This window comes from Pogona vitticeps, chromosome 15 (assembly GCF_051106095.1).
Source record: "Pogona vitticeps strain Pit_001003342236 chromosome 15, PviZW2.1, whole genome shotgun sequence".
NCBI lineage: Eukaryota > Metazoa > Chordata > Lepidosauria > Squamata > Agamidae > Pogona > Pogona vitticeps.
In genome coordinates, this window is record NC_135797.1 from 3,598,139 (window position 1) to 3,623,133 (window position 24,995).

At 52.2% G+C, this 24,995-nt stretch overlaps 1 protein-coding gene across 2 annotated transcripts in view; it reads right to left on the reverse strand.

Moving 5' to 3' along the window:
* ADAR (adenosine deaminase RNA specific) overlaps window positions 1-20,773 on the reverse strand; it is a 23,205-nt gene extending 2,432 nt beyond the window's left edge. Inside the window, exons 1-14 of one of the 2 annotated variants that reach the window (XM_072984259.2) lie at window positions 20,691-20,773; window positions 12,338-13,770; window positions 9,540-9,732; window positions 9,151-9,305; window positions 8,295-8,433; window positions 7,924-8,129; window positions 7,188-7,344; window positions 6,344-6,515; window positions 5,069-5,162; window positions 3,763-3,882; window positions 3,135-3,268; window positions 2,134-2,316; window positions 1,088-1,200; window positions 398-525 (exon numbers count right to left, since the gene is read on the reverse strand). In XM_072984259.2, coding sequence (XP_072840360.2) covers window positions 398-525; window positions 1,088-1,200; window positions 2,134-2,316; window positions 3,135-3,268; window positions 3,763-3,882; window positions 5,069-5,162; window positions 6,344-6,515; window positions 7,188-7,344; window positions 7,924-8,129; window positions 8,295-8,433; window positions 9,151-9,305; window positions 9,540-9,732; window positions 12,338-13,146 — 2,603 coding nt within the window. In that variant the 5' untranslated portion in view covers window positions 13,147-13,770; window positions 20,691-20,773. Of the gene's footprint in view, window positions 1-397; window positions 526-1,087; window positions 1,201-2,133; window positions 2,317-3,134; window positions 3,269-3,762; window positions 3,883-5,068; window positions 5,163-6,343; window positions 6,516-7,187; window positions 7,345-7,923; window positions 8,130-8,294; window positions 8,434-9,150; window positions 9,306-9,539; window positions 9,733-12,337; window positions 13,771-15,255; window positions 18,460-20,690 lie in introns of those variants that run through there. The other variant, XM_072984261.2, reaches the window with a different exon arrangement.
* Between the last annotated feature and the right edge of the window lie 4,222 nt (window positions 20,774-24,995).

The window sequence follows — 24,995 nt, forward strand, 5'->3', positions numbered from 1 at the left end:
CATCCCAAGTCGCTGGACGGAGGTTCACTCCGCCTTCCATCCAAGATCCATCAACGGAGTTGCCGAGCTTATGTGCAGACTTGGAGAATTAAATTGTAAATGGCCCAAAGAGTACTTTAAGCGCTAGGAATGGCAGGCTTGGCTTTAAAATCACCGAGGCTGAAGCTCAGCCCTTCAAGGGCAAAGAGGAAGGAGGCGAGCCGGGCTGCAGGGAAAGGGGACGTGGGGTTCCAAGCACGGGATTTAATGGCCAGCTGCTTGGACTTCCCACTCGGCTTAAGGGTATCTCTCACGTCTTGTTTGCCACCAAGCCCCACCCATTCTCCAGAACCCGCAGGGCCGCCTCCAGCCTTGCTCCTGCAGGGTCTGCACAGAAACCCCGCCACCCCCTGCTTACCCATCGACTTTCCCCTTCGTGCCGTCCAGGACTTCCACGTCGGCGTCGTCCGGGAGGCACCAGTTTACGCTGGACTCCTTCGTCTTGCCCGTCTGCCTGGCAGAGTCGTAGACGCTGACCCGACCGACCTGTGGCAGGGGTGGGGTGGGGGGGGAGACTCAGCCCATCGCCTGCTCAACAGCAGGGCGTGCGCAACAGGGGAAGGTGAAACGGGGGAGTCATCGCCCACCCGGAGAAACCATGAGCTGCCGTGTGTGTTAATCACCACCACCATCCTCTTAGTACTGAAGGGACCCTGCGGATCGTGGAGTCCAGCGTCTGTCCAAGAGGGACAGTGGGGAAAATCGAACCCCCCAGCCTCTGGCTCCATAGCTGGATGCCCTAAACCACTGAGGCTCTCCCACAATCCTAGAACTGCCGAGCTGGAAGAGACCCTCGAGATCTTCCAGTCCAGGCCCAGTGGGGGAAATCATCACGGCCAGGCTTAGGTTTCCAGGATACAATACTCAGAATATTTCACTCGCCGCCCCTTGCCTGCCCTGGAGCCCATTTCCAGGGATGCTCGATCCTTCGTTCCCGCCAGCCTCCAGGCCAGGCAGCCAAGGGCCAGGAACGGTGCGGGTTATGGTCCTCGCCACCGAGAGGGGAAGAGGGCCCGGGGGGTGGGGGGTGCCCAAATGACAGCCGTACCTCGGGGTGGTTGACAAAATAGGGCGTGGGGAGTCCCGACTGGAATGTGCTGCCGTCTCTGGACATGCGGCAACAGATGGCACGGGTCAAGTGTCCTTGGCTGTACAAGTAGCCTAAAAAAGGGGGGGGGGAGATAGAGATACAGGAGTAACAAATACAGAGAGAGAGAGAGAGAGAAAGAAAGAGAGAGATGGAATATCACAGGCACTAAAAAGGGAAAGCAACCTGGCTGATCCAGCAACCCTGGAAGAGAAAAAAAAACGGGCCACCTTCATCCCACCATTCAAGCTGAGGCTGGGCTAGGATGTTAAAACAGCATCCAAGGCTCACCTCGGTGGGCCATGCTTCTAAACACAAACTTTGTTAGTATTGTTTTGTAAATATATAGATAGATACCGTATTTTTCGCTCCATAAGACACACCAATTTTTTAGAAGAAAACAGGAATATATAATCTGTTTTCTTTGCTCCATAAGACGCACAGACTTTCCATCCCCGTTTTGTGGGGAAAAAGTGCGTCTTATGGTGCGAAAAATACGGTATGTGTCTATGCCCAACTCCAAGGGAGCATCCTGTGCCCTCGTGGACTGCCAGGGGCAGGGGTCACTGATAAACGACTCCAATGGCAAACGGCCTCTCCTCTAGAACCGGAGATACACGTGGGTGTTTTTTTTTGGGGGGGGGGGGCTGGGGTATGTATTTTGGAAGATGGATGAAAAAGGAAATCCTGGGGGGGGGGGCCTACATGCAGAACCGCCCGGTACCCAACCCTCCTTGAAAACATTCTGGTTCATCGCCAATGATCCCTTTCTCGGAGAAGGCTCCGGCTGATCTCGGAGGCTCTAAAACCCAGCCGATCTCTCTTCCCGCTTGCTGCAGAGGGGACGGCCTTCAGATGCCCTGCCCGGAGGAGGAGGGAGCCCGACTGGCTTCACAGCGACAGCCTTGAACCCTTGCCCGGATTGTGAGGGGTGGGGGATATGCAGTATTGGGGAGGGGGAGGGAGGAGGAAAGGGGAGCACCCCGCCGTGCGCAGCAGCGCCATACCTAACGTGACGGAGCGGAGATAAACCGGCTGCAAGAAGTGGGAGAGCATCGCCCCCTGCAGGCCCAGCACGTTCCAGCGCAGGATCTTGTCGCTGCAGGACATGGTGCGGAGGCGCTCCCCGTGCTGGATCCCATCCCAGGTTGGCACAATGTCACTCGACTCCACGGGGATGGTGCCTTCGCCTATTGGGGAGTGGGAGGGGGGAACAGAACCCACTCAGCAAGATTTCACAGGTCAGGTGTGGCTTTACCGAGGCGACGGCGAGCCAAGATTTTCGCCCTGCAGGTTTCTCTCCCCGGCTGCCACCAAACAGACCGTGTGGACCCCTCAAAAAATAAAAATCTCCCTCCGTATTCTGAAGATACAGGGTATTTGAAAGATCAAGGGTCTGGCCTGGCCCTTGCTGGGGGTCTCCGATGATGGAGGGTCCAGGTTAGGCTCACCAACAAACTCTGATTAGCCTGTTAATTATATGGACCCACAAGCTGCAAGGAAGAAAGAAAGCTGTGGCAGTAACCCCACCCCCCACCCCCTGCTTCTGTAAGGTAAGTAATAATCAAGGCAAAGTTTGGAGAGAGGGAGGAAGGAACAGATAATGGACAGAAAGGAAGGAAGGAAGGAAGGAAGGAAGGAAGGAAAGGAAGGAAGGAAGAAAGAAAGGAAGGAAGGAAGAAAGGAAGAAAGAAAGAAAGAAAGAAAGAAAGAAAGAAAGAAAGAAAGAAAGAAGGAAGGAAGGAAGGAAGGAAGGAAGGAAGGAAGGAAGGAAGGAAGGAAGGAAGAAAGAAAGGAAGGAAGGAAGGAAGGAAGGAAGGAAGGGATAATGGACAGATGGAAGGGATAATGGACAGATAGATGGATGGAAGGATGGAAGGAAGGAGCCTTTGTGATTCCAGGATGATGGAATGGGCCTACAGGTATGTTGTGTATTTGCTCACCTTCCCCAAATGAGCCGACAGGAGGGGGGTTGTCTAAGAGGGGGCCTGGCTCCTCCGGCACTCACCGTTTTCCACCTTGGTGCGCAGCTTCCCCTGTTTGGGGTTCTCGAAGAGGGGCTGGTGCTGGCCCTCCCCGGCGGTGCTGGCCTGGTCGCTGCAGGATTTGTCAAAGAGCGCCCCGTCCCCGCAAGGCGCCGTGCTGAGGGCAAGGAGCGAGACAGAAAAAGCCACCGTTCAGCAGGGGGCCTCTGAAAACAGCAGGCGGGGGGAGAAGAGACACGGATGCTTCCACACACGGTGGTTCTGCTTCACCGGGAGAAACGGCCCGAGTGGGCCACGCACCCGGAGGGGGGTGTGTGTGTTTCTATCCAACGACGGTGTGCCCACATTCCCCGCCTGGACATGAAGCAGCTGCTTGGTGATCGCAGAGAACGGGGACTCTTTATAGAGTCAGGGGCAGCTACCACCCGAAAGGCCGGACCCTGGCTCTCCTCTCCTCCCTTCACCTACATTTCTCCTCTCCTCTGGGTTCTACTCTGTACCCCGGCTCTCCCAGCCGCTTGGAAAGCCCACTTTGAGCGGCCGCAAGCTCCCTTGACGTCGGCCCGCAAAACGGAGCGCTTAGCCGCCCTGACCTTTCCGAGGGTTCTCCCCTGCTGCTCCCCACGGGCCAGGAGGCCACTCGGTCGGTACCTGATGTACAGGTGAAAAGTGATGTCGTCTTTGATCTTCATCTTGCCGTTTTCCAAGGGCTCAAAGATGCTGTCTTCCGGGGAGAAGGGGTTGTACTTCATGAGCTCGTTGTAGAGGAACCTGGAAGGAAAAGGCCGGTGTGTGTGTGTGTGTGAAGCCAAGAGGGACTTCTCAGTGGCTGCTCCCAGACTGCAGAATCCCACATCCGGAAAGGCTAGGCTGCCCCCCCCCCGACCCCTTTTCTGTGGTCCTTTTTTAATCGAAAGCTTCTAGAATCTGAGCAGTTCCTAAAGGAGGAGCTTGTAGTCAATGGGTGGTGCTGGCATCCTTTGGTACCAACGGGCTTTCAAACTGCTTTTAATTTTGATGCATTTTAGTGCCAACGTTGGTTTAACTGGGCTTCGCCAGCTTAACTTTTTACATACCCCTTTCAGTTAATAACAATAACCATGACCGTTAGCCCTTAGATCAATTCGGACTTTATGGCGACCCTTTTTTTCAGGGTTTCCCAGGGGAGAGAACCCTCAGAAGTGGTTGGCCCTCCCCTTCTTCCGGGGGAAGCCTGAGACTGTACAGCTTGCCCAAGGCCACCCAGGCTGGCTCTTCTCTCCCTAGAGGCACAGGGTGGGGGAATCGAACTCCCAACCTTCTGGCTCTGCAGCCGCAGACCTAACCCACTGAGCTATCCAGCCAGCCCTTTTCAGTGAACCAAGATGTAAATCTCTGTCCTCACCTTGGACATAAGGAGCAGGACATAAATCAACTAACGAAATGCCCAGCTTTGCTTGGAGGAAGAATGTATTTATTTAAAGTATTTTTACCCCACCGTTTTTCCTTAGAGCGGCTTAAATCACATGGGCGGCAGCAAAACTATCTGCTGAGCAAGGGCTGCGAAGCTCGAGATTTGGTTTCTCCCTTCCAGCTTCTTCTTTCGCTAACTTCCTGCAAGAGTTTCGGTTCTTTAACATCAGCATTAGAAGGCTTTAGCACAGAGCACAGCCAACAATCTGAGGCTGGGGCAGACAAAATCCAACTTTGGTGATACGGGGGGGGGGGGCCCTCAAGGGCCTGAGTTGATTCGGTCAAAGCGCTTTCAATATTCTGAAAGCCCAGTGCAAACGCTGAGTGCTAATTATCGTCAAAATCAGAGGTTCTAAAGCAAAGCTTCCGAGCTATCCTGGAAATTAAGAAGAGTCTCTAGCCTTTCCTGCCCTTTGGGAATGCTCGAACTGCGGGGCCAAGCATTCTCCTCGCTCAGCCACGTCGGCCGACTCTCGTTCCTCGTCCAGGGCAGCCCCGGCCTCACCTTATGAAGCCCCTCCTGGAAATGATCTCCGCGTGGCAGTCGTTCACCGTCTCCCCCTTCAGGCTCAGCTCCTCTCCTTTCACGCAGCGATTCCCTGGCAGAAAAAGGGAGAGAAGAAACCATCAAGGGGGGGGGGGGGGGAACACCACGGACGAGAGTTTCATGGCAACTGGGGTGGCGGGAATAGGGCAAGGAAACAACTTCGGAAGAGAAGCAAAGCTTCACTGGGGCAGAGAATGAGACCAGCTGCCCACCTTATGCTTTTAAGGCAGCGACCTTAAACAGTTCAGTTAACCAGGTGGCAAAGTTTGTTGAAAGGAATTCCTCCTTCTGGAGCCAAGGGCCAGAGAGTCCACTGAACAGTCACACGAGGTTTGGGTCTCTGGCTGTGGAGCCAGAGGCTGGGAGTTCGATTCCCCCCACGGGGCCTCTGACTCGGTGATCCAGAGGGTCCCTTCTGCAGTTCTCAGATGGTGCTGGTGACAAGAGTCGGTCTATACCAGTGCCATGCTATCAGAGGTGCCCAACGGGCGCTTGGCAATCTGCAGCTCAAAAAGACACCACAATATCTTCGAAGGCCCTACAAAGATCAACACTCGCCTTCTGTTCCTTGTACGTAATCGGCCCACTGTGACGGTTCTCAATGGGTCTGTTTTTAATTTCCCAGTCGCTGAGCGCCAGGGCTCAACTTGACCGTAAAAACTTTGGTGTCAAATATGACTCTTGCGGGCTGAAATCCAGTCATCGGTCTTGACTAGCGAAGGCCCATTGTCTATTGCCAGTGTGGTCTAGTGGACAGAGCGACGGACTAGGACGTAAGGGACCTGGGTTCAAATCCCCGCTCAGCCACGAAAACTCACTGGGGGAGTGGCACCGGTAAAACCACTCCTCAAATATCTCGCTTACCTTGAAAGCCTGATTAGGGACTTTGTAAGTCGGTTCCCACAGAATGCAAACAGAGAAAGCCCAAGGAATCAATGGGAATTTGGTGAGCCAACTCCTCGGTAAGTTCCATTGATCCAATGAGCCTACTCTAATCTTGCCTTGCTACTGAACTGAAGACAACAAGGCTGTTGTCTTCGGCAACACAGACAAATCCTGAATCCTAGAAGTATTTACAATCTCACTCCCTAGCGTTTAACCTCTAAGAAATAACCTCAGACAGAGAGACACTGTGGAAATCGAAGCCGAAGGGAGACCCTCGGAATCGCACAGGCCGGACCTCGCCCTGGGAACCTTCACGGTCCCGAGCGGAAACGACGCAGCCTCCCTTACCTGTTCCGATGCTCACCACCACCCCGAGGCCTTCCTGCCCGCGCCTCATGATGATGGCAGCCAGGATCTTGCGCCCTAGCAAGCTGTGCTGAATGCGGGCGGTGAGGGCGTTGAAGCGCTGGTGGCTGAGCATCGCAATCTGGTCATGCAGGGTGCTTCCGCTGACAGGGAGCTGCCACGAGGAAGAGCAAAAAAAAAAAAAACAAAACAAAAAAAAAAACAAAAATTAGGAACGCACAACACTCGTTAAGACTTTACTGCGTGTTTCCTCTTACATCAAAACTCACAGACCTGAATAAATTTGAAAAAAAGGATGCTCATTTTCAGACACGTAATGGACCCGGAAAGGGGGCAGAAGCAGAAATGGAAGAAACCCTTCCTAAAAGGATGTTTCTGTCCAGCAAATCTAGGGCTGTGGTAGACCCAAGGACATCTGAGAAGCCTCGGTTGGGAACCTCTGGTCAAACGCTACGGACTTTTGAAAACAGCTGGACAAGATATGGCTCTCCAGGCCCGGCGGTCTGTAGTTCACATCGGCTCTAACCGGCACGGCCAGCGAGAAGGGCCAAGGGACTATGTGGTCTGGCCACATCCTGAGGGCCGCCAGCTGCCCACCAGTTTCAGAAGAAAAACCTGGCTAAGCCACCGGCTGTGCCCGGAGATAAAAACACATCCTCTGCCAGGGTACCACAAAGCCGATTTTTTTTTTTTTGCACCTGGACCCCAGGCTAGGTAAAGACAGCAAATGTGTGACAGCAAACGGTGTAAGGACCTCGTGAAGACGAGAACGCTGCCGGCTCAGAAGCTCTGGAAGGTGCAAGGAGGGCCGGGGAAGGTGCCCTACCTCTGTGATCGGCGCCCCTTCGGTGTGCTCGGCTTTCTCCGTCTCCCCGATCAGGACCCGGAGCGCCGCGTCCGCCGCCTCCTGCTTCCCCTGCTTCTTGCTGTGGGCCGTGACCGGCGGGAACCAGCGCCCTCCCACTTTGGCCTGGAAGACAAACCTATCGAAAGGAGAGAAAGCCAAGCGGAGGATCTGTGCTGGAGGAGGTGGAGAGGAAGGCCAAGGATAGCGACGTGAAGTCGCTCAAATCCTGGATCGGGCCCAACCAGGCTGGATTTCATTTAATTCTTTTTAAACACCAGAATTTTTTTTAATGATTACATTTTTAAAAAATTAATTCTCTCCCCCTCCATTTAAATTGTGCTTTAAATCAATTTGATTTTTAAACATCGATTTCTTTTTACACACCCCGGCTCCCACGCAATGAACAAACGAACATACTATCCTAGAAAATATTTTGAATACTAAAAAAAATTATCTGCTGCGTTGAAGGCAGCAGTAAAAGAGGAAGGACAAATACGAGACGGACCGACCCAGAAAGGAAGACACAGGTTTCAGCCTGCAAGCGCTGAGCGAGGCGGCTGCAGATACAACAAATTTGGAAGGTACTCAAGGGTGGACTTGACAGCACAGAACGCGAAACATTTCATCAGCCTAAATCGGCGTATCTGGCAAGAAGGCCGAGGACCGCTAGCGTATCTGCCAGAAGGAACGCCCCTCAGTCGGGAGGATAACTCACTTTGGATCGTGGGGTGGCCCCGTCTGTTCGATCATCTTGAACTCGGCTGCAAAACCGTTCGCCCGGGCGTATTCCAGAAGGCCGCTGACCGGGTTCGAGTTCAAGTACTTGATCAGCTCGCCAACACCTTTCATGCCTGCCGCCTTGGTCTCATCCAGACTTGTGATCCCGGACATCTCCGAAGGCTGGTCCTCCGGGGCCTCTGTCTAAAGAAAAGGAGGCCACAAATGAGACAACACGTGACACGGGAGGTGGAGAGAGACAGAGAGAGAGAAAGCAAGCAAGAAGAAAAGGCAGAGACTTGTCAGGAGGGCGGGATGAGGCCGGCAGGGGTGGAAAGGTGGCTGGAGGAGACGGGGGACTCCCCATACCTGCTCGGGGGTCACGGTGCTGGAGTCGCCACTGAGGCCCTTCATAGCAGCTTCTGCAGCCATCTGTTTGGCTCCCTTCTTGCTGTTCGAGACCACGGTGGGGAAGACGCGCTCTCCCACTTTCACACAGTATTTGAACCTAAACGGGGACAACAGCGACACGCAGCGTTCGAACACACACACACACACACACAAGGGAGACGACACAGCTGGGTGTACAGCCGTGTGTCCAGGTTTTTAATGAAGTTTTCAAGAATAAAAGCTCCACAGTCCAAGAAAAACTGGGCAGGGAGAAGCTGCCGAAGACTCAGCCTGGGTTTTTCCCCCCAGGTGTGTCTTAGAAACAAAGCCCAAAGGGGCTCTCGTGAGGCGAAGGAGGCACAGACAGGAGGCGGCGCCCCGGAGATGCGGCTTCTCCTTTCAAACTACAACTCCAGGAATGGTCCCCGGGGCAGAATAGCCAACGGCCTGGCTCCCAAAGGGTTCTGGGAGTTGCAGTCCAAACCTGGGTGCTTCCCAAACTCTTGGTTCATCACCAACGGCTACGGAAAACAGCACAAGGGCAGGGTTAGACCCCCCTGCACACACGTCCTTGGTCAGGAAGGGGAGAGGCAAACCTCCTCTGCTCTCCTCACCCCTTTCCCACCAAGCCAGGTGCAACATGGAGCCTCTGAACCCTCAAGGTTTCCCCCATCTTCAATCCTACCAGGAATCCCCAGGACGGCCCACTTCTTTCCACCTGCCTACGAAAAAGCCAATAGCAGGTTCTTAAGGCACCCGAATCCTCTGCTGGTCAAGACTCACCGAGCCATGGGGGAAATTTTTATTTTTTCATTTTTAAACTGCCCAGCCTTACTTGGGATCGTGGGGAGGCCCCTCCTGAGAGAGCAGCTGGAATTCGCACACGCTCCCGGACTTCTGGGCGTACTCCATCAAGGCACTGACAGGGTTCTTCCCGGAGAAGTTTAGCGACGGCGTCGTGGAGGAAGGCTCGGCCTCGGTCTGCTCAGGCTGGGAGGAGGACGGAGAGAAGTTAAAATCCACCTCTCCAAATAAGACCAAGGCCCCCTCCCTCCTGCCAGCATTTCTGCAGCCAGCAGCAACCCTTCTGGGGAGGAGTCTGCTTTTTCCCCCTCAAGTGGGGCCGGAGTGGGGCTTGTCTAGAATACCCCCCGGGCAGAAGGCAGCGGGAGGCCCTGCCGCCAAGGCGGACGCTCGGCTCGCTCCTTGAGCCACCGGCCTCACCATTTCCGCCTCGCTGGGGGAGCTATCTTCGTAGATCGGCTTCTCCGGCTCTGCCCCGTCTTCCCCCTCATGCTCTGCTTCGTGTAACAGGATCCTCATGGCGTTCGCGGCGGCTTCTTGCTTGGCGAGCTTTTTGCTGCCTGCTTCCGCCGGGGGGAACAGGCGGCTGTCAATCACGGCCTGGAATTTAAACCTGGGAAGGCCAGAAGATACAACCCGATGAAAAAACAGGAATTCTCTCTCTCTCTCTCTCAATACACACACGTACAGTGGGCTGCCCCCTATCCATGGGACCAGTCCTTGTGGCTTCAGTTCTCCACTCCCTGAAAATATTAAATAAACACCCCCAGAAATACACATTTCTAAGGTGTATTACCAGAACTGGCCACTAGAGGGAACCAGAGACCAACAGATTGTCTGTCTGTCTGTCCAGGGTTTGCTATATCCACTATTTTCGGCATCCGCAGGGAGGCCCTCGGAACCAATCCCTCAGATACCACGGTCCTACTGTATATATTTTAGGAAGCCAGTCTCTCTAAAATAATTATGAACGCAGTCGTTCTCCTCAAGAATGGAGAGCAGTACACATAATTCTATGTTCGCTTACTTTATCCTCACAACCACCTGACAAGGTAGGACAGGACCGAGGCCACAGAGCTCATTCGCCCAGGTCTCACTCCATCAGCTTCATGTGCTGACTGTCTCCCGAGCTGGCTACCCTAACCGAAATTGTTTTTACTACGAAGCCGTCGTTCGTGCAAGCGTTCGGCAACACGTACACACCTTTAAAGGATTTCTTTACCTGCCAGCCTTCTCCCTGTGCACAGCAGAGGACTGTACTCTCTCCCTTTCAGAAGAGCTTGGCAGCCACTGCAGAAAAGCCTCTTTAGCTCCCCGGCAAGCCCAACGGCACCACGGAGTTTGGAAACAGGGGTGGCAGCGCAGCAAGACGGGGGTTGCTGAAGGCACAGGTTAAACACCATCGGCCAGGCGCAAGGCCCCCCTCCAGAGCCCTCCCAACAGATGCTTCGAGGCCCCCCTTTCTCAAAAGTACACCCATCTTTCCACTGCTTGGAAAGAAGCTGCCTCTCATCCTGATCTTCGGGAGGGAAAAAACCCAGAAATCGAATCTTCCTGTCTGCCAGTTCCACCGATGTACCAGTGGCTGTCGAACACCGGGCGTTCGGCTGTTGCTTTTATTAAAAAAAGCAAACAGAGACACGCACCAGGAACGGAAGTTAAGAAAAGAATCTCACTTCCTCAACTGTCCAAAATGGCACGAGAGGGGGATGAAGGATGGGGTCCGAGTCTCCCAGTAAAGGAAGGGACCCTTCTCAGAAGCAGGCAAGTCCTGTAGCCACAGACGCGCTATTCGTATCCTAATACAAAAACCTACCACAAGCCTCTAGACAGCCCGGTTAAGCTGTGGCTGAGAGGTCGCTGCTGATCTTACGTCATTTATGCAGGAGAAAAACCCCTCAGCCATGTTGCAAAGCATCTCTTTGGAAAGTGGGGAGGATGTGGGCGGCTTGCTCTTCAGTACATGGGTCCAGGATTCACCTCTCCCGCATTTTCCCTCTCCGATTCACCCGCTCTTAATTGATTCCCGCCCCCCAACCCCACGTCTTTGGCAGTCCCTGCCTAGCCACCAGGAGGGCAGGCTTAATGAGCAGCTATTAAGAAGAATCAATAGTACAGAAAATGGATTTTTATTCCCTTCTCGTACCTCCTCCAGAGCTGGCCCAAACCTTGGTTCATATATTTCCACCCTCTTTGACTTCAAAGGGCCTTGAAGGAGGAATTTACTCTCACGATAATCCCTATTTCTACGGGGTTCATGACACGTTTCGAAGCAGAAAACCAGTCGCTGCTGGAGACTTCAAATTCGGAAATTTTAAAACTCAAAACTGGCTTCCATTTTACACGAGCTCATCCATGGATCTGGAGAACGATAGTGGCTGATACTGGCATTTCCAAAGCTTCGTGTACTGTTTTCAGGGAAGTATTTCGAAACCTTTATAAACCGGCCCATGTTATGGATATAAATGCAAGGCATATAAATATCTTATGCCCACCCACTGCTGTTCAGACCTGGGGAGATGGGGGGTGGGATCTATTTTGGACTGGAAAAGGGAGATAACAGTGGGTGTCCGCTGCCCTCTCCATATTTAATCCCAGCCATGGAAAAGGTCGGTTCCTGTTACAGGGAAGGGGGTAACAGAAAACCGACTGGAAGGAGCTTAAAACACAGGGATAGCTTCGGAGAACATCCAGTGGCACCGTCCGCACACAGACAGCGTGACTCACAAATAGCCGCACCGATGAGCGTGTCTCAGGATGATGCAACGAGCTGTAAACACAGAAAGCAATGGGCTTCTCTGCCTCGTTTCCCAATTGCATCGTAACACTGGCTTGCTTTCAAGCTGGACAGCTCGGGGCGGGGGGAGGTTAGGTCTCTGGCTGCGGAGCCAGTGGTTGGGAGTTCGAATCCCCCCCACTGTGCCTCAGGGGAGAAGAGCCAGCCTGGGTGGCCTTGGGCCAGCTGCACCGTCCCAGGGCTCCCCCTAGAGGAAGGGAAGGGTAACGCACTTCTGAGTCTACTCTACCTGGAAAGGGGAGCCATAAGTTGGAATCGGCTGGACCGCACACAATGCTGATATAAACCCTGACAAGGAATACACTTTCCTTCCCAAAACCCCTGCTCCTGGTAGCAAACTGTTCTGCCAGCGGTGCCCGAGGTCAAGTAACGTAAGCGAACCGATCCCCTCTTCCTCCTCCCCCTCGAAGTGCTCTCTTACCGGGGCTCGTGCGAGGGTCCGCTCTGCTTCAACAACACGAACTCGCAGTGCTGGTACATGTACTGGGTGTACTCGATCAAGCCGCTGACTGGGTTCTTCTTCTGGCAGGCCATGAGCTTCTCCAAGGGGGTGCAGGAGAAGGCAGTGTCGAACTGGGCCGCGTAGCTGGGGGAGAGCGGGGACTCCATGATGCACCGGGAGGACTCGTCCTGGTTGTTGATGGCGTTCAGGCTCTCCGGGATGTCGTCCGTGGCCCACTTGCCGTTCTCAAAGTTGTCGTAACTGGGGAACCAGTGGTACCGGGCCCGTTTGCGGGGGGGCCCTCGCCGGCGGAAATAACCGTCACCCGGCTGCTGGAACAGCTGCCTCCCGTTCTCAACTTTCTCTTCCTCCTCCTCTTCGTCATCTTCTTCCTCCTCCTCCTCCTCTTCCTCCCCCCCTTCTAGCAGCATGGGAGGTGGCGCAGGTGGAGAAGCCGGTGGGAAGGGAGGCGTCGTCACGCTGGCGGGCAGCTCCGGTTCTACCGTGGGAGTCAGAGGCTCTGGACCCGGGTCGGGCGCCGGAGGGCCCATTTCGCTGACCACCTCGGCTTTCACCTTGTGCTGCATCTGCTTCCGCTTGTTGTCGGTGAGGGACCACTTGGGGGGGTTGGCGTTCTCCCTGCGCACCTCCCCTAACTTCTCCAGGTCCAACAGGGTGGCGTTGACCTCCTGGGCTTTGGAGAGGCCGATGTTCCTGGCCAGGTTGCGTGCCGTGGAGTTGGCCACGCCGAACAAGAAGCTACAGATCTGCTCCTTCACCTCGGCCATGGCGGCAGAATCCGGGCAGCCCTCCGAATCGGAGGCCGAGCTCTCCTCTTCTCCTCCTGGGAGGCCGGCAGCCGGTGGTAGCCGATACCAGTCCCTCCGGCGGGGAGCGGCCCCTCCTTCCGTCACGCCCTGAGCCCTCGGACTGTCCGCCAACCTCCACAAGGGAGGGGTCTCCCCGATTCGGCACACCTGTCCCTGTCGGCAGAGTTGGTAGAGGTGACGGTTGACCTCCTTCTTCGGGACGCCGAGCCTGCGGGCAAGCCAGCGGGCCGATTCGGTCTCTCCCGGCAGGAACTGCCTCAAAACCTGCAGCAGCCTTTGCTCAAGCCCTTCGTGGGTGAGCTTCAGCCCCTGGAAGTCCGAGGCGAGTCCGTCGACCCTGCCGTTGCTCCTCGCGGTTTGGCCGCCGCACTGTGGCTGGGGACGAAAGGAGGGTTTCTGTTCCTGCCCGGAATGGTTACACTGGGGGGGAGGTCTTCTAGGCGGGGCGGAAGGTCTCAGACCTCGGCAGTAGCTCTGGGGCGCGTGGGGTCTCTGCCTCTGGGAAGGCAAAAGGGGAGCTTCCGGAAGGCGCCCTTCGAGGAAGACAACCTGGCGCTGGTGGAAATCGTCCACGCTGCCTCCCTGCGGGAGAAGAGGAGCGTTAAAGAAAACGGGGTTAGAGAAGCCGCTAGGTCTCGGGGGCGCCTGCTCTGAACCTCTGCCTCGGCCAGCGCCTCTGCTCATAGCGCGCAGCTGGAACGCAAGGGCGGGAGGGCACGCGCATGCACCGGACGAGAGGTGGCCGCGGTTCGCTCTCACGGGGGCGGCTGCTGCGCAGAGGCCTGGCAAAAAGAAGAGAAGAAGGGTAGACGTTTCAGACCTCGGGTTACACGGCAAGTGGAGTCCAGAAGGCGCCACTTAAGAAATCATCCCCCATCCAGCTCTGCAAGACAAGGCTGGGGATGGTGGTGGTAACAGCCTGTCCCCTTACAGACGGCAAAGAGTTAACAGGGCCTGCCTTCTTGCACAAGCACAAAACGGCTTCGGGCCAACAGGTATGTTTACCCCAGATTCTAATTTTCCCTGGGCAATCAAGGGAAGAAATGAAACAGCCCTCCAACGGCTCAGATTTCTCATCTCCTTCCTGGCCAAGACTCTCTCTCTCTCTCTCTCTCTCTCTCTCTCTCTCTCTCTCTCTCTCTCTCTCACGCGAGTGGATCTGATTTAAATAAAGTAGCTCTAAATCATGATTTAAGTAAAACATGGGATTTTCTTTTTTACTCTTTTAATTTTTCCTTCAAATCTGACCAAAAAATTAAATTGTGATTTAAAGCCACTTGAAAGTTTTGTTTTTAATAACTGATTTTTCTCCATCCTGCTTCTCATACGCCAAACTGAACTTGTAACGACTCCCACGGCTTTCGCCGTTCCCCTTAATGCTAAGGCCGGTTCCAGACCACAGAGCGGCAGATGCATTACACGCTTTCCCAGGATCTATCTGGAGGCTGAACGGTGAGGCTCGTTCACAAGCGAGTGCGCCCTGGAGCGGCAGCAACAACTTGTTGCAGTGAACACACACAACACTGAAGGGTCCTCGTGAGACCGTTAAATGTTAAGGGAGTGATTCCCAAACCTGGGGTCCCCAGATGTTCTTGGACTGCAACTCCCAGAAATCCTGGCCAGGACAGCTGGTGGTAAAGGCTTCTGGGAGTCTGAGCCCATCTGGAGATCTATGGTTGGGAACCACTGCATTAATGTATTCGCTTGTCAAGCCATAAAAACAACAACAACAACAAATGTAAGGGTCTTCTGCTCTTCACACACACCCCAAAATTCCTCTTGGAATTCCACCTGGGATTTTTGAAGTTAGCCTAAACCTAGGTTGCCGGTATAGATAGATGTATAGCTGTACAGACAGAAAGCTATGCTCTTCTCCCCAGTTGGACAAAATAACACCAAAATCCAAAGGCACCCCAAGGCTTAAGAGGGAGCAGAGGGGATTCAAAGGGGGCTGGAAGCGACACCTGCTTTCAAAGGAGGAGGTTGCTATTGGAAGGGGCAGAAGAGGAGGAAAGGGGTGAATCAGACGGGGGGGAGGAGAAGAGAGAATGGACGGGTTTTTCTTACCTCCTGTTGTCTCCTGGGGCCACCGGTAAGGACCGGGCATTGCATCGGGAGAGCAAGAAACAAAAGAGGGGGGGGCACACCTTTTTAAAAGGCCAGGTGTTGGGTGGGAAGAGAAGGGGGTGACAGGGAAGGGAAAAGAGAGGAGAGGCCGCTGCCAAGGAAGAACGGAAGCCGCACCAGGCTGGGTCCCCTTCTTCCCTGGCAGGGCAGGGAGCAAGCAGGATCAGCTCAATGCCCTGAAGACAGCTCTCCGATAGGTTTCGCTTTCAATTCCCGGCTGCCTCGCCTCTTTGCCCAGCATCTCATTTCAAGCCGAGAGGTGGGGCCAGGGGAAAGCAAACTGGCTCAGCTGTGCAGGGAAAAAGGAGGAACTGCCTGGACAGAGAGAGACACATATACACACACACACAGGTCCCGGCGCCTCTTCCTCACAAGTTGGAGGAGGGATCGTGGCAAAGAAGGGGCCCTGGAGGCGAGAGGACTTCCCGAAACTTGCTGGTGGGGGAATCTCTCTATGTGTCTCCTTTTCCTCCTCTGTTCCCCAGGGCAGACAGACCCCCCCTCGCTCTGGCAAGCTCCACATCGCCTAAAAGAGGGCACCCACCTCCTGCCTGCAGTTGGGGATCCCTTTTCAGGTCACCGGACCCAGAACTGCCACAGCCTCCGTATCTGCAGAGATACGGGGAAGATCAGGGCAGGTTGGCGGAAGCTGTGCATACCATTCCAGATGTTAAAGGGAACGCCAGGCTCCATAGAGGCAGCCCGCAGAAAAGGCGACACCCCCCTGCCTTCTGTTCAAAGTTCCTGCTTCGGAGGCATGAATTTAACATCTTTTACCCCAACGTTGCAATGCATTTGCAAATGCAAGTAGATAAATAGGGACCGCCTCAGTGGGAAGGTAACAGCGTTCCGTGTCTAAATCGCACTGGCCATGTGACCACGGAAATTGTCTTCGGACAAAACGCTGGCTCTATGGCTTGGAAACGGGGATGAGCACCCCGCCCTCGAGTCGAACACGACTGGACAAAAATTTACCTTACCCCAACGTTCTCCTTTGGAAAAAGGAGCCCAGGCGGCTGACATCATTAAAAGACAATATTTCTCGCTGGAAACAAGAGTTTACAAATACTAAAGGAGCTCAAACAGATGGAGAAATGGTAAATGACAGCAGGGTCGAAATGAAGCATAAAAATCCTTTAAACCCCCCACCCCCCAGGCAGCTGGTCACTGAGGGAAACTCTGCCCAAAGAGTCTTTGGCTGCTTGAGGAAGGACCGCCAAGATGGGACCAGACTGGCCTCCAGTGGGAGGGAGTTCCGGAGTCTAAAGGAACAGCCACCAAGAAGGCCTCTCCAGTGTGTCCCCCCCACCAAAGACACACCTGGTGAAGGTGATGGGACTGATAGGGGAGGATAATGATACTGCATTTTAACAGAGTTATTACTACTAACTGTATCAATAAAGCTTGAGGATTTCTTTATGTACTAACATCTTGTTCACAATGCAACTGTAACAATATTGTATCTCTACTGTATCTATGCCACCAACGCTCTTGATGTACTGTACCAGTTATGGTTTTATACACTTTATCTCAATTGTATTTTAGAATCTTATTTTTTTATTGTACCTTATACTTCCTTAATGCTGTACATTTTATACATTCTCCCAATGGTACAGTATTCTGATCCTGCCCCTCAGACCCGGGAACAGCAGAGGCCAACCAGGCCCCAAATAGACAAGCCATACCTGATGGGAGTTTATGGCCCATCCATTGGGCCATCTAAATAAACAATGAGACCTTTTATCCTATACCAGGAGTTGACATTTAGGTAAAGTACGGCCAGATGGCTAGGCCATTGGAATTAAAAAGGGCAGGAAGGCCAGAGATAACAGAATACTCTTGAATTGCCCTCTTTGAAGGACAGGGCAGAGATCTCAGGAAGAAACATTACCAACACATATAAACATATCATTAAGAAAACAGGATATTTGTCATTACCCCCAGACTGCAGGGAGCATCCCCTGGAGATGAGGTCAAGGCAGAAAATGTATATTTTCTTCTAACCAATGGGTCAACTGAAAAGAGGAGACTGAGGTCCAAATCAGGGCCAGGATCCAAAAGTTGGGGGTACAGATGATCAATAGAAATGTATGGCTCTTTGCTCGTATCCTTATAAAATGTATGTACATGCCTCTCCAAATGTTTTTCAGAGAGACCCGGCTGTTCCTTTTTTACTTTAATAAAATTGGCTTATGGATCAGCTGCCTCGCGTCTCAGCCTGTTGTCCTTGCCGGAAACCTGAACCCAGAAATGGCCTGTAACAGGACGAAGAACAAGGCCTCCCCTGATGATCTTAACACCCAAGCAGGCTGACAGAGGGAGATGCTGTCCTTTAAAGAGCTTGTCCCCCCTTGCACTGATTTATACCCTCAAATCCCCTTCTTCTGAGTCAACAATGGGGAAACCAAGGCAGGAAGCCGAACACCGTGCCCCCTTTCGAACAACGTCTTCCTAACAGATTCACCATGTTCAGGCCTTATTCCTAAATGGGTGGCGGGAGATAAGAGCACAACCTAGAAAGTCTTTCCTCCATTTCTGCAGATCGCCTCGCCTTGAAGTCTCTCTCAAACCTTGACATGACCAGCACAGAAATCTGAAGCAGAGCCTCGAGAGTCCTCGGCTGATGGGGAAACCCTGACCGATCCGTTTTTTTCTGACCAGTGCACTTCCCTGCTGAACGTGGAAAGGTGCTGCTGAGGGTTTGGGGTGGGGTATGGACCTCCCCAGTGAGGTCTCCGCCGTTCTGGCTGCAGCGTTTGATGAAAGATCTTGGGGCTCTACGGATGCAGGAGGGCGAGTGGGTCCAAGCTGGTCAACGCTGGCCTGGCGCCCTCAGCGAGAAACGTTCAGCGAGGCAGGAAGTCTCTCAAACCAGGTCAAGGTCAGTGCCCTGAGAAGGGCACTCGGCATAAACTTTCCTTCTCAGGATTAGTTAACAGGATCGGGTAACCTGCCGGCTTCTCCAGGTGTGAAAGGAGACACTTGCGGGGTGAGGGATGAAGAGCTTAATGGGTCGGGTCCACAGGGTGCCAAAGCTGCACAACCAAGACAAGACTGGGAAGGGGTTAAGTCTCATTTGTGGGTAACATTTATTGTGTGCTGTCAAGTTGATCGTGGCTTATGGCCGAACTTTTCCAGGTAGAGACCACTTTAAAAAAAAAAAACTGCCACCAGAGAAAACAGGCTGACTAAAATCAGGCCAGAAAAATAAAACAACCCTAATGTCTAGTGACTGGAGGGGGGGGAAGAAATCCAAGATACTGCACCCCATTGACAGAGTTACTGGCTAGGGAGGGCACTCACGATCTTCAAGCAAGATAATCATATTTATTTGCTAAAAGGAACAAATAATTTCCAGGGGAAAGTAGACACAAGGAAGCCTGCATCCGAGTCGTACGAGGATCAAACTTGAGACGAGGAAGAATCCGCCCTCTTTCTCACACCTCTGAGGGCCACGCATTTCAGACGCACAATGTGGTTTGCGGCCGGTCCCGTCACCTGCCCAACCTGGGAGCCTCTCGGTCTTTGTTCAAAGTGCCCGACCATTTGAGCTGGAGAGCTGAAATTTCATCCCGGCAGCAATTCACACACCACGGTGCCTTGCCGCACAAGGTTCAAGAGGGGCGGGGTGGGGGTAACTTTATCCCTGAGGGAAAGAAAGTACATGCCGGATACTCATCCGCGCGTGTGATGTGCGATCAAGTTGGTATTGGCTGGCAACAATCCTAACAGGGCATTCGAGGTAATTGAGATATTTAAGGAGTGCTTTCAACAGTGTCCATGGCTATGCGGGGATTCGAACTCGGGTCTTCAGTGTTCTCCTAGTCTGTCCCTTTATTTGCTACACCCTACATATCCTCCAGTATTCATAATTCATAAATGCATTCCATCAGGTTCATTCTGACTTATGGTCAGAAATGGTTTCCTATTCCCTTCCTCTAGGGGGGGTGAAGAATTCCCCTTAAGGCTACATGATAGCCCATAAAGTGAAATGCACTTCCCAACCGCTTTCAAATACGGTAAGATACAACTATAATTATGGATTCTTGCCAAAACTGGGAAGGTTGTACTGTACAACATCCCTATAGAGTCTCACTCTTATTACCATGACGTGGTACACCACAGACCGTGGCTCTCCTGTACACCGGTCATAGGCTCCCCGAGACTGTGAAACTCCGTGCCACTGGAGGCCAGCCGGACTCCATCTTTGCTGTCCTTCCCCAAGCAGTCCAAGACCTCTCTTTTCAGGCCAGCCTTCCCTCAATAACTAGCTTCCATCCTTTTCAAGGAGAAAAGGTAAAAAGATTTATTTTAAATAAATAGTTAAGGTTTAAGCGCAGGCAGACACTACGTTCAAATTCTACAACAGGAAGTCTCACGACTGAAGTAAAGGACGCCTGGTCAATGCTCGTTTTAGAACGCTAAAGTTGATCTGAGCCGCTGCTACAGCCAAGGGTGGTTTTTATCGGCAGCTAATTGTCCAAACGATGCCTTCGTTACCTGACCATGACTGAGAGCTCTTTAACAAGAGAAAACCAAAACCCATCCTATCCAAGATCCTTCTGTTTTTTTTCTCTCTGCTGGAACAGACCGAGAGCCATTATCGTACAGAGTCAAGTGAAGGTGGGGTAGACCTGTTTGAGATGGCAGGAGCGTGGGCAAGTGGGACACCTAGAGCATGGTGAGCATCATCCTCCTGTCCTGCGCAGAGCACCTTGGGCAGAACGTGTTCTCCAACCCTCTCGTTTGCTGGCAACGTCAACGCCACCGGGGTTGAAATAACCCAGCCGGTCCCAAGTCTGGATAAAGTGAAGAGGGCTGGATGCAGGGCCATCCTCCCCCCTTTCCCTGTAAAACTTACATCTGCTAAAGAAATAGCACCTCTAGCAGCCGAGAGGGCAGGATCCCTGCGCCTTTGCAATACCTTCGAAGGAGCCCTGCCTTTAACAAAACAAAAAAAAATGACCTGGCCCTTCGGAGGACTCCCTGCTCTGGCTTCACACCCTCCGGTTTCTCATCTCACGTGGAAGGACTCTCCTCCCTGAATCCCCATTCAAAGCCCTATAAGGCCACTCTCTTAGATCCCCCCTCTGTAGGGAGGGGGGAGAGACGGCTCCTCCACACACACACTCAAGGTGGTGCACCTCTGAGTAAACCCCCAGGATCTTAAAGCCTCAACCCTGTGCAGGGCGAAATGAAGAGAGGAGACGATTGCACGCCCTCGGTTTTTGCATTTCTCCAGGAGAGAGAAAAGCATCAGGCTGCAAGAAAGGCTGGGGGGGGGGAACCGGCGGGACAGGGGAGTGGGGAGACCGGCAACGGGCTCTGGAGGCCCTCCCCTCCCCCCCACCCTGCCAGGCGTCTCCTGGCCTTACCTTCCCGGCGGGCCCTCCCCCACGGCCCGGGCAGCCACCCTCGAAAGAAGCCGCTTCTCTATTGTGCAGGCGAGTCTCGGCCCCGAGTGATGACGCACGAAGGGGAGTGCAACGCAGATCACACACACAGGGACCCCTAGGGTCGGCGGGCGGGGGGAGAGAGACTGAAGCCGGTTCCACCATCTTGGAAGAGGGCAAAGGCAAAAATGTTTTTTTTTAAAGGCTCCTTCCCTTCCCTACGGAAAACCTTCCTGACCCCTTTCTCCAACCAGAGGGAAAGCTTTCCAGACAAGACTTTTCAGGGGCCAATTTCTCTCTCTTTTGCTGGAAAAAAGGAAATGGCAACGCTGCAATCCCAGGCCAGGAGAGCAGGGACTCATCTGAGAACTACTGAGCTGGAAGGGACCCCAGGGATCATCCAGTCCAGCCCGTCAAAAGGAGCGATATTGAGGAACTGAACTCCCCACCTCAGGCTTTCCCGCTAGATCCCTAAGCCACCGAGTTATCCCATAATCTTACAAATTGCCAAGCGGGAAGGGACCCTAGCGGTCATCCAACCCAGCCCCTGTCAAGGAGGCACCGTCGGGGATTTGAACTCCCAGCCTCTGGCTCTGCAGCCAGTTTTGTGACCTTAGAAATAACAGCGCAGAGTTGGCACTGAAGCTCTATTAATAGCCAAGCTGGCTTTTCCTTCCCTCTGGCCTTTCCTTCATCAGGACACCGACTTTCCTCTTTAGGGCAGATGTTTAAGCAGCCCGTTGTCTGAAGGATGCTGATTTTGAGCTTACAGATTTTTAAATTAAAAAAAAACTTTATATCTGTTTAATTGTTTTTCAACTGTGATATTTACACTGTGTTTTTTTATATATATCTGTTGTTTTATTTGCTGTGAGCTGCCTTGGCTTCCCTATGAGAAGGCAGCACAGAAATAAGTGACGTCAAGACAATTCTGGCTGACGGGAAGCCTTTTCCATGGTTTTCAGGTAGAGAACACTCTGGTTTACCCTTTCCTTCTTCCCAGGGTGCCCTGGGACTGTACAGCTTGCTCAAGGCCACATAGGCTGGCTCTACTTGCAGAAGGCCCAGTGGGGGTATCGAACTCCCAACCTCTGCGGTCAGAGACCTGAGCTACCCAATTCTCTCCTTGTCCTTCTCTTAATGATTCTACTTTCCCTCCCTCAAAAAAGAAAAAAAAACTGTTAATGACACCGCAGGATGAAGGATGTGACACAGGCTTAAATGGCTTTAACAGCGGATGAGACCAGTGCAAAGAGCAGGTGATGGGCTGTCAGTGGCTTTTGTAGGCAGAACCCAAGTGTTGGCTATTTTTTTAAAAAAATATGTCTAAAAATAAAGTGGTATAATTTCAAAGCAATTTGAATTCTAGGATAAAGAAGCACAAGGCTGTCCTATTTCCAGACCTCTGTGCAAATACCCGAAGGTCAGGTCACTTGAAATTGGGGTCAACACGATTCATGCCTCCAATAACTACTGTCCCCAGTATTTTATGTGCGAGTTCAAAATTTAACCTTGACACGTTGCCCTCCGAAATACCACCAAAAATAGAATTGTTATCTAGCGTGCCTGACGACACATGTGGAGCAAACTTTGCTGTCACGGATCATTTGGCCAAAGTCCTCGGCAAGCGGGGGTTGTTCATCAGAAATTCTGTGAATTTCTCTTAATTACTTAAAGATCAGAAAAGGAGGCCTTCACAGCGAAAGCCTATCTGGATGCAACAGTGCTGCCTTCTGTTGCTTGTCATTATCATAATCAGTTTAGAACGGCAGAGGTGGAAGGGATCCTATAGATCAGTGGTGTCGAACTGTGGCCCTCCAGATGTTCTTGGACTTCAACTCCCAGAAGCCTTCACCACCACCTCTGCTGGCCAGGATTTCTGGGAGTTGAAGGCCAAGAACATCTGGAGGGCCACAGTTCGACACCACTGCTATAGATCATCCAGTCCAGCCCCTGTCAAGGAGGCATTGGAGGGGATTCGAACTCCCCACCTCTGGCTCTGCAGCCAGAGACCTCAAAACACTGGCTCTATGGCTTGGAAATGGGGATGAGCACCACCCCCTAGAGTCGGGACAAAAAATTGTCAAGGGGAACCTTCACCTTTTTGTGTGTATATGCGGGTGGTGGCATACTGTTGAGCAGGAGAGCTTAAGACCATGAACAGGACTTCATCTACTTTTAAAGCCATCTAAGCCAGAGCTTAGGGGACTACAGCGACCAGCATCCCCGATACAACAGGGACAGTGGAGTTATAATCTGAATCACTCCTGCAAGCAGTGATCTAGGCAGCCCCACAGTGGCCAACATCACATTACGCTATGCAAACTGACCAGCTTATGCGTGGTACTCCCGTAAATGTGCGTTGTTGTTGGTAGACAAAAAGCAATCACAACAACGAAAAAGTATCTTAATCAAATTGGGATATAACAGAAAGGACCAGTGGTGTATTCAGTCACATATAATATATACAGGCATTATCAAAATAAAGCAAGGCATGTGAATAACCACCTGTCAGCTCACCTATGGTAGCCAGAGGACCACTGCCAGGTGACCAAATCCTTACCCAGGCTACTGTACCATAAAATAGCTCACACATTGGAAGGCCTGACAGATGGATACAAAGACAGTTTATCAGCTACTCATTTTATATAACTGCCTTGTGCGGGGAAAGCCCAGCAGAAGGATGGGCACAATGCTTGGGTCTAAGTCCAAAAGAGGAGACAGAACTTCAAGGAGAGGATCATCTATCACCCAACTTACAGAACATTAAGGTTTCCAGAGACCAATGGGCTAAACGCAACATACATTTTAGCTACATATCAGCCACATAAGACCTGCACTGCTTAACAAACACACACACCGAGACCAGGTCAAGGGCACATACCAAGAGGGTATCTGGATGGGAGACAGACAGCTCCCCCCTGCCCGGAGGCTCCGAAAGGCTACTCCAGATCCAAATGGACATCTAGGGAGCATCAGGACCGGAGGAAAAGGTGGGAACAGGACACTTTCAAACAAAAGGCCATGGCGGATGACATCACGAGTGTTATGCCTGCAGAGCTGCGCCAACAGGATTCTGGACAATACTGTATGCAGAAAGTTAGGTCTTCGTTGTACGCAAGCCACTGATACCTTTATTTGCATTTTCAGCTATTAACTGCAACACTTCAGCAGCAAAGGCGCTGGCAGCTCCATAAATGGCTCTTTTTGAAGATTCTCTTGGTAAATTCAATACAACTTGTAGAAGAAGGTCTACACTTTGCTCCAGCTATCTTAGCGACGGGCATGGCAGGCTTCCCTTATTTACTGGGTTCAAATGGGAGGGCGATAAGAAAAAAAAACTTCCAGACTCCTGGTTGGAATTTTACAACCTTCAATAAGCAGAACTTGCCGGGCTCGTGAGCTCTTTCTTGCTCCTGGTGCCCCAAACGAGGAAGACACCTTTAGAAATACATAACAACGGCAAACCTTTCTCTCCCTCTCTCACACATAAACACACAGAAAGAGCTAGACATTTATTCTTTATTTTAATATAGGAAAGACAAGACTTGGAAAAAAAATGTCAAACACTCCAGGTGCTATATGTAGCATGTTTCATGCTTCTACATTCCTCACCTTCCAGTTTCAAAATCTCCACATTTCTAGAAGGGGGGTATCATCCGCCCTGGTGTGGATACAGAAATGGAAAGCTATGCATTTTGCTGACAGATGGGGAAACCCGCAGGCCACCTATGCAATAGCAGGCACATGGAGACTCAGTAAATCCCAAGTACCATAACTATTTATAGTCAACAGCAGAAAGAGTGGTCAAGTTCACCCTAAGGGGGAACAGCAACACACATTAAGACTGAACACAGCTGAAGAGCTGATGGGGGGGCATAGCTGGGGGGGTGTATCATCATATTCATGAATAACCTCTCTCTCCCCCTCCTCACATGCAATGGAAGGCAGAGTTCAAAGAAAAGGCACACACACACATAAACACTCACTCACTCTGCTCTCAGATATAAATACTTGAAGTCAAGGTTATCCAGTGGAAAGCGTTGCACGGACTCTAAATTCAATTAAGCTTCGATCCGCTGGCTGATGTCTCTTAAGAAGCATGCGATTTCTCTGCTTGAGGAAATGGAGAGGATTTTTAGTAGGAGGCCCGAAGGAAGGAAAAGAAAGTGAAAGAGACAGGGCGATGAATATTCCAATTTTTTTTCCCCTGCATGCGGAACTTGGGATAGCACAGACAAGCTCTACAGCCAAATGCAATTACACAAGTTCAATTAACTGCTTCGT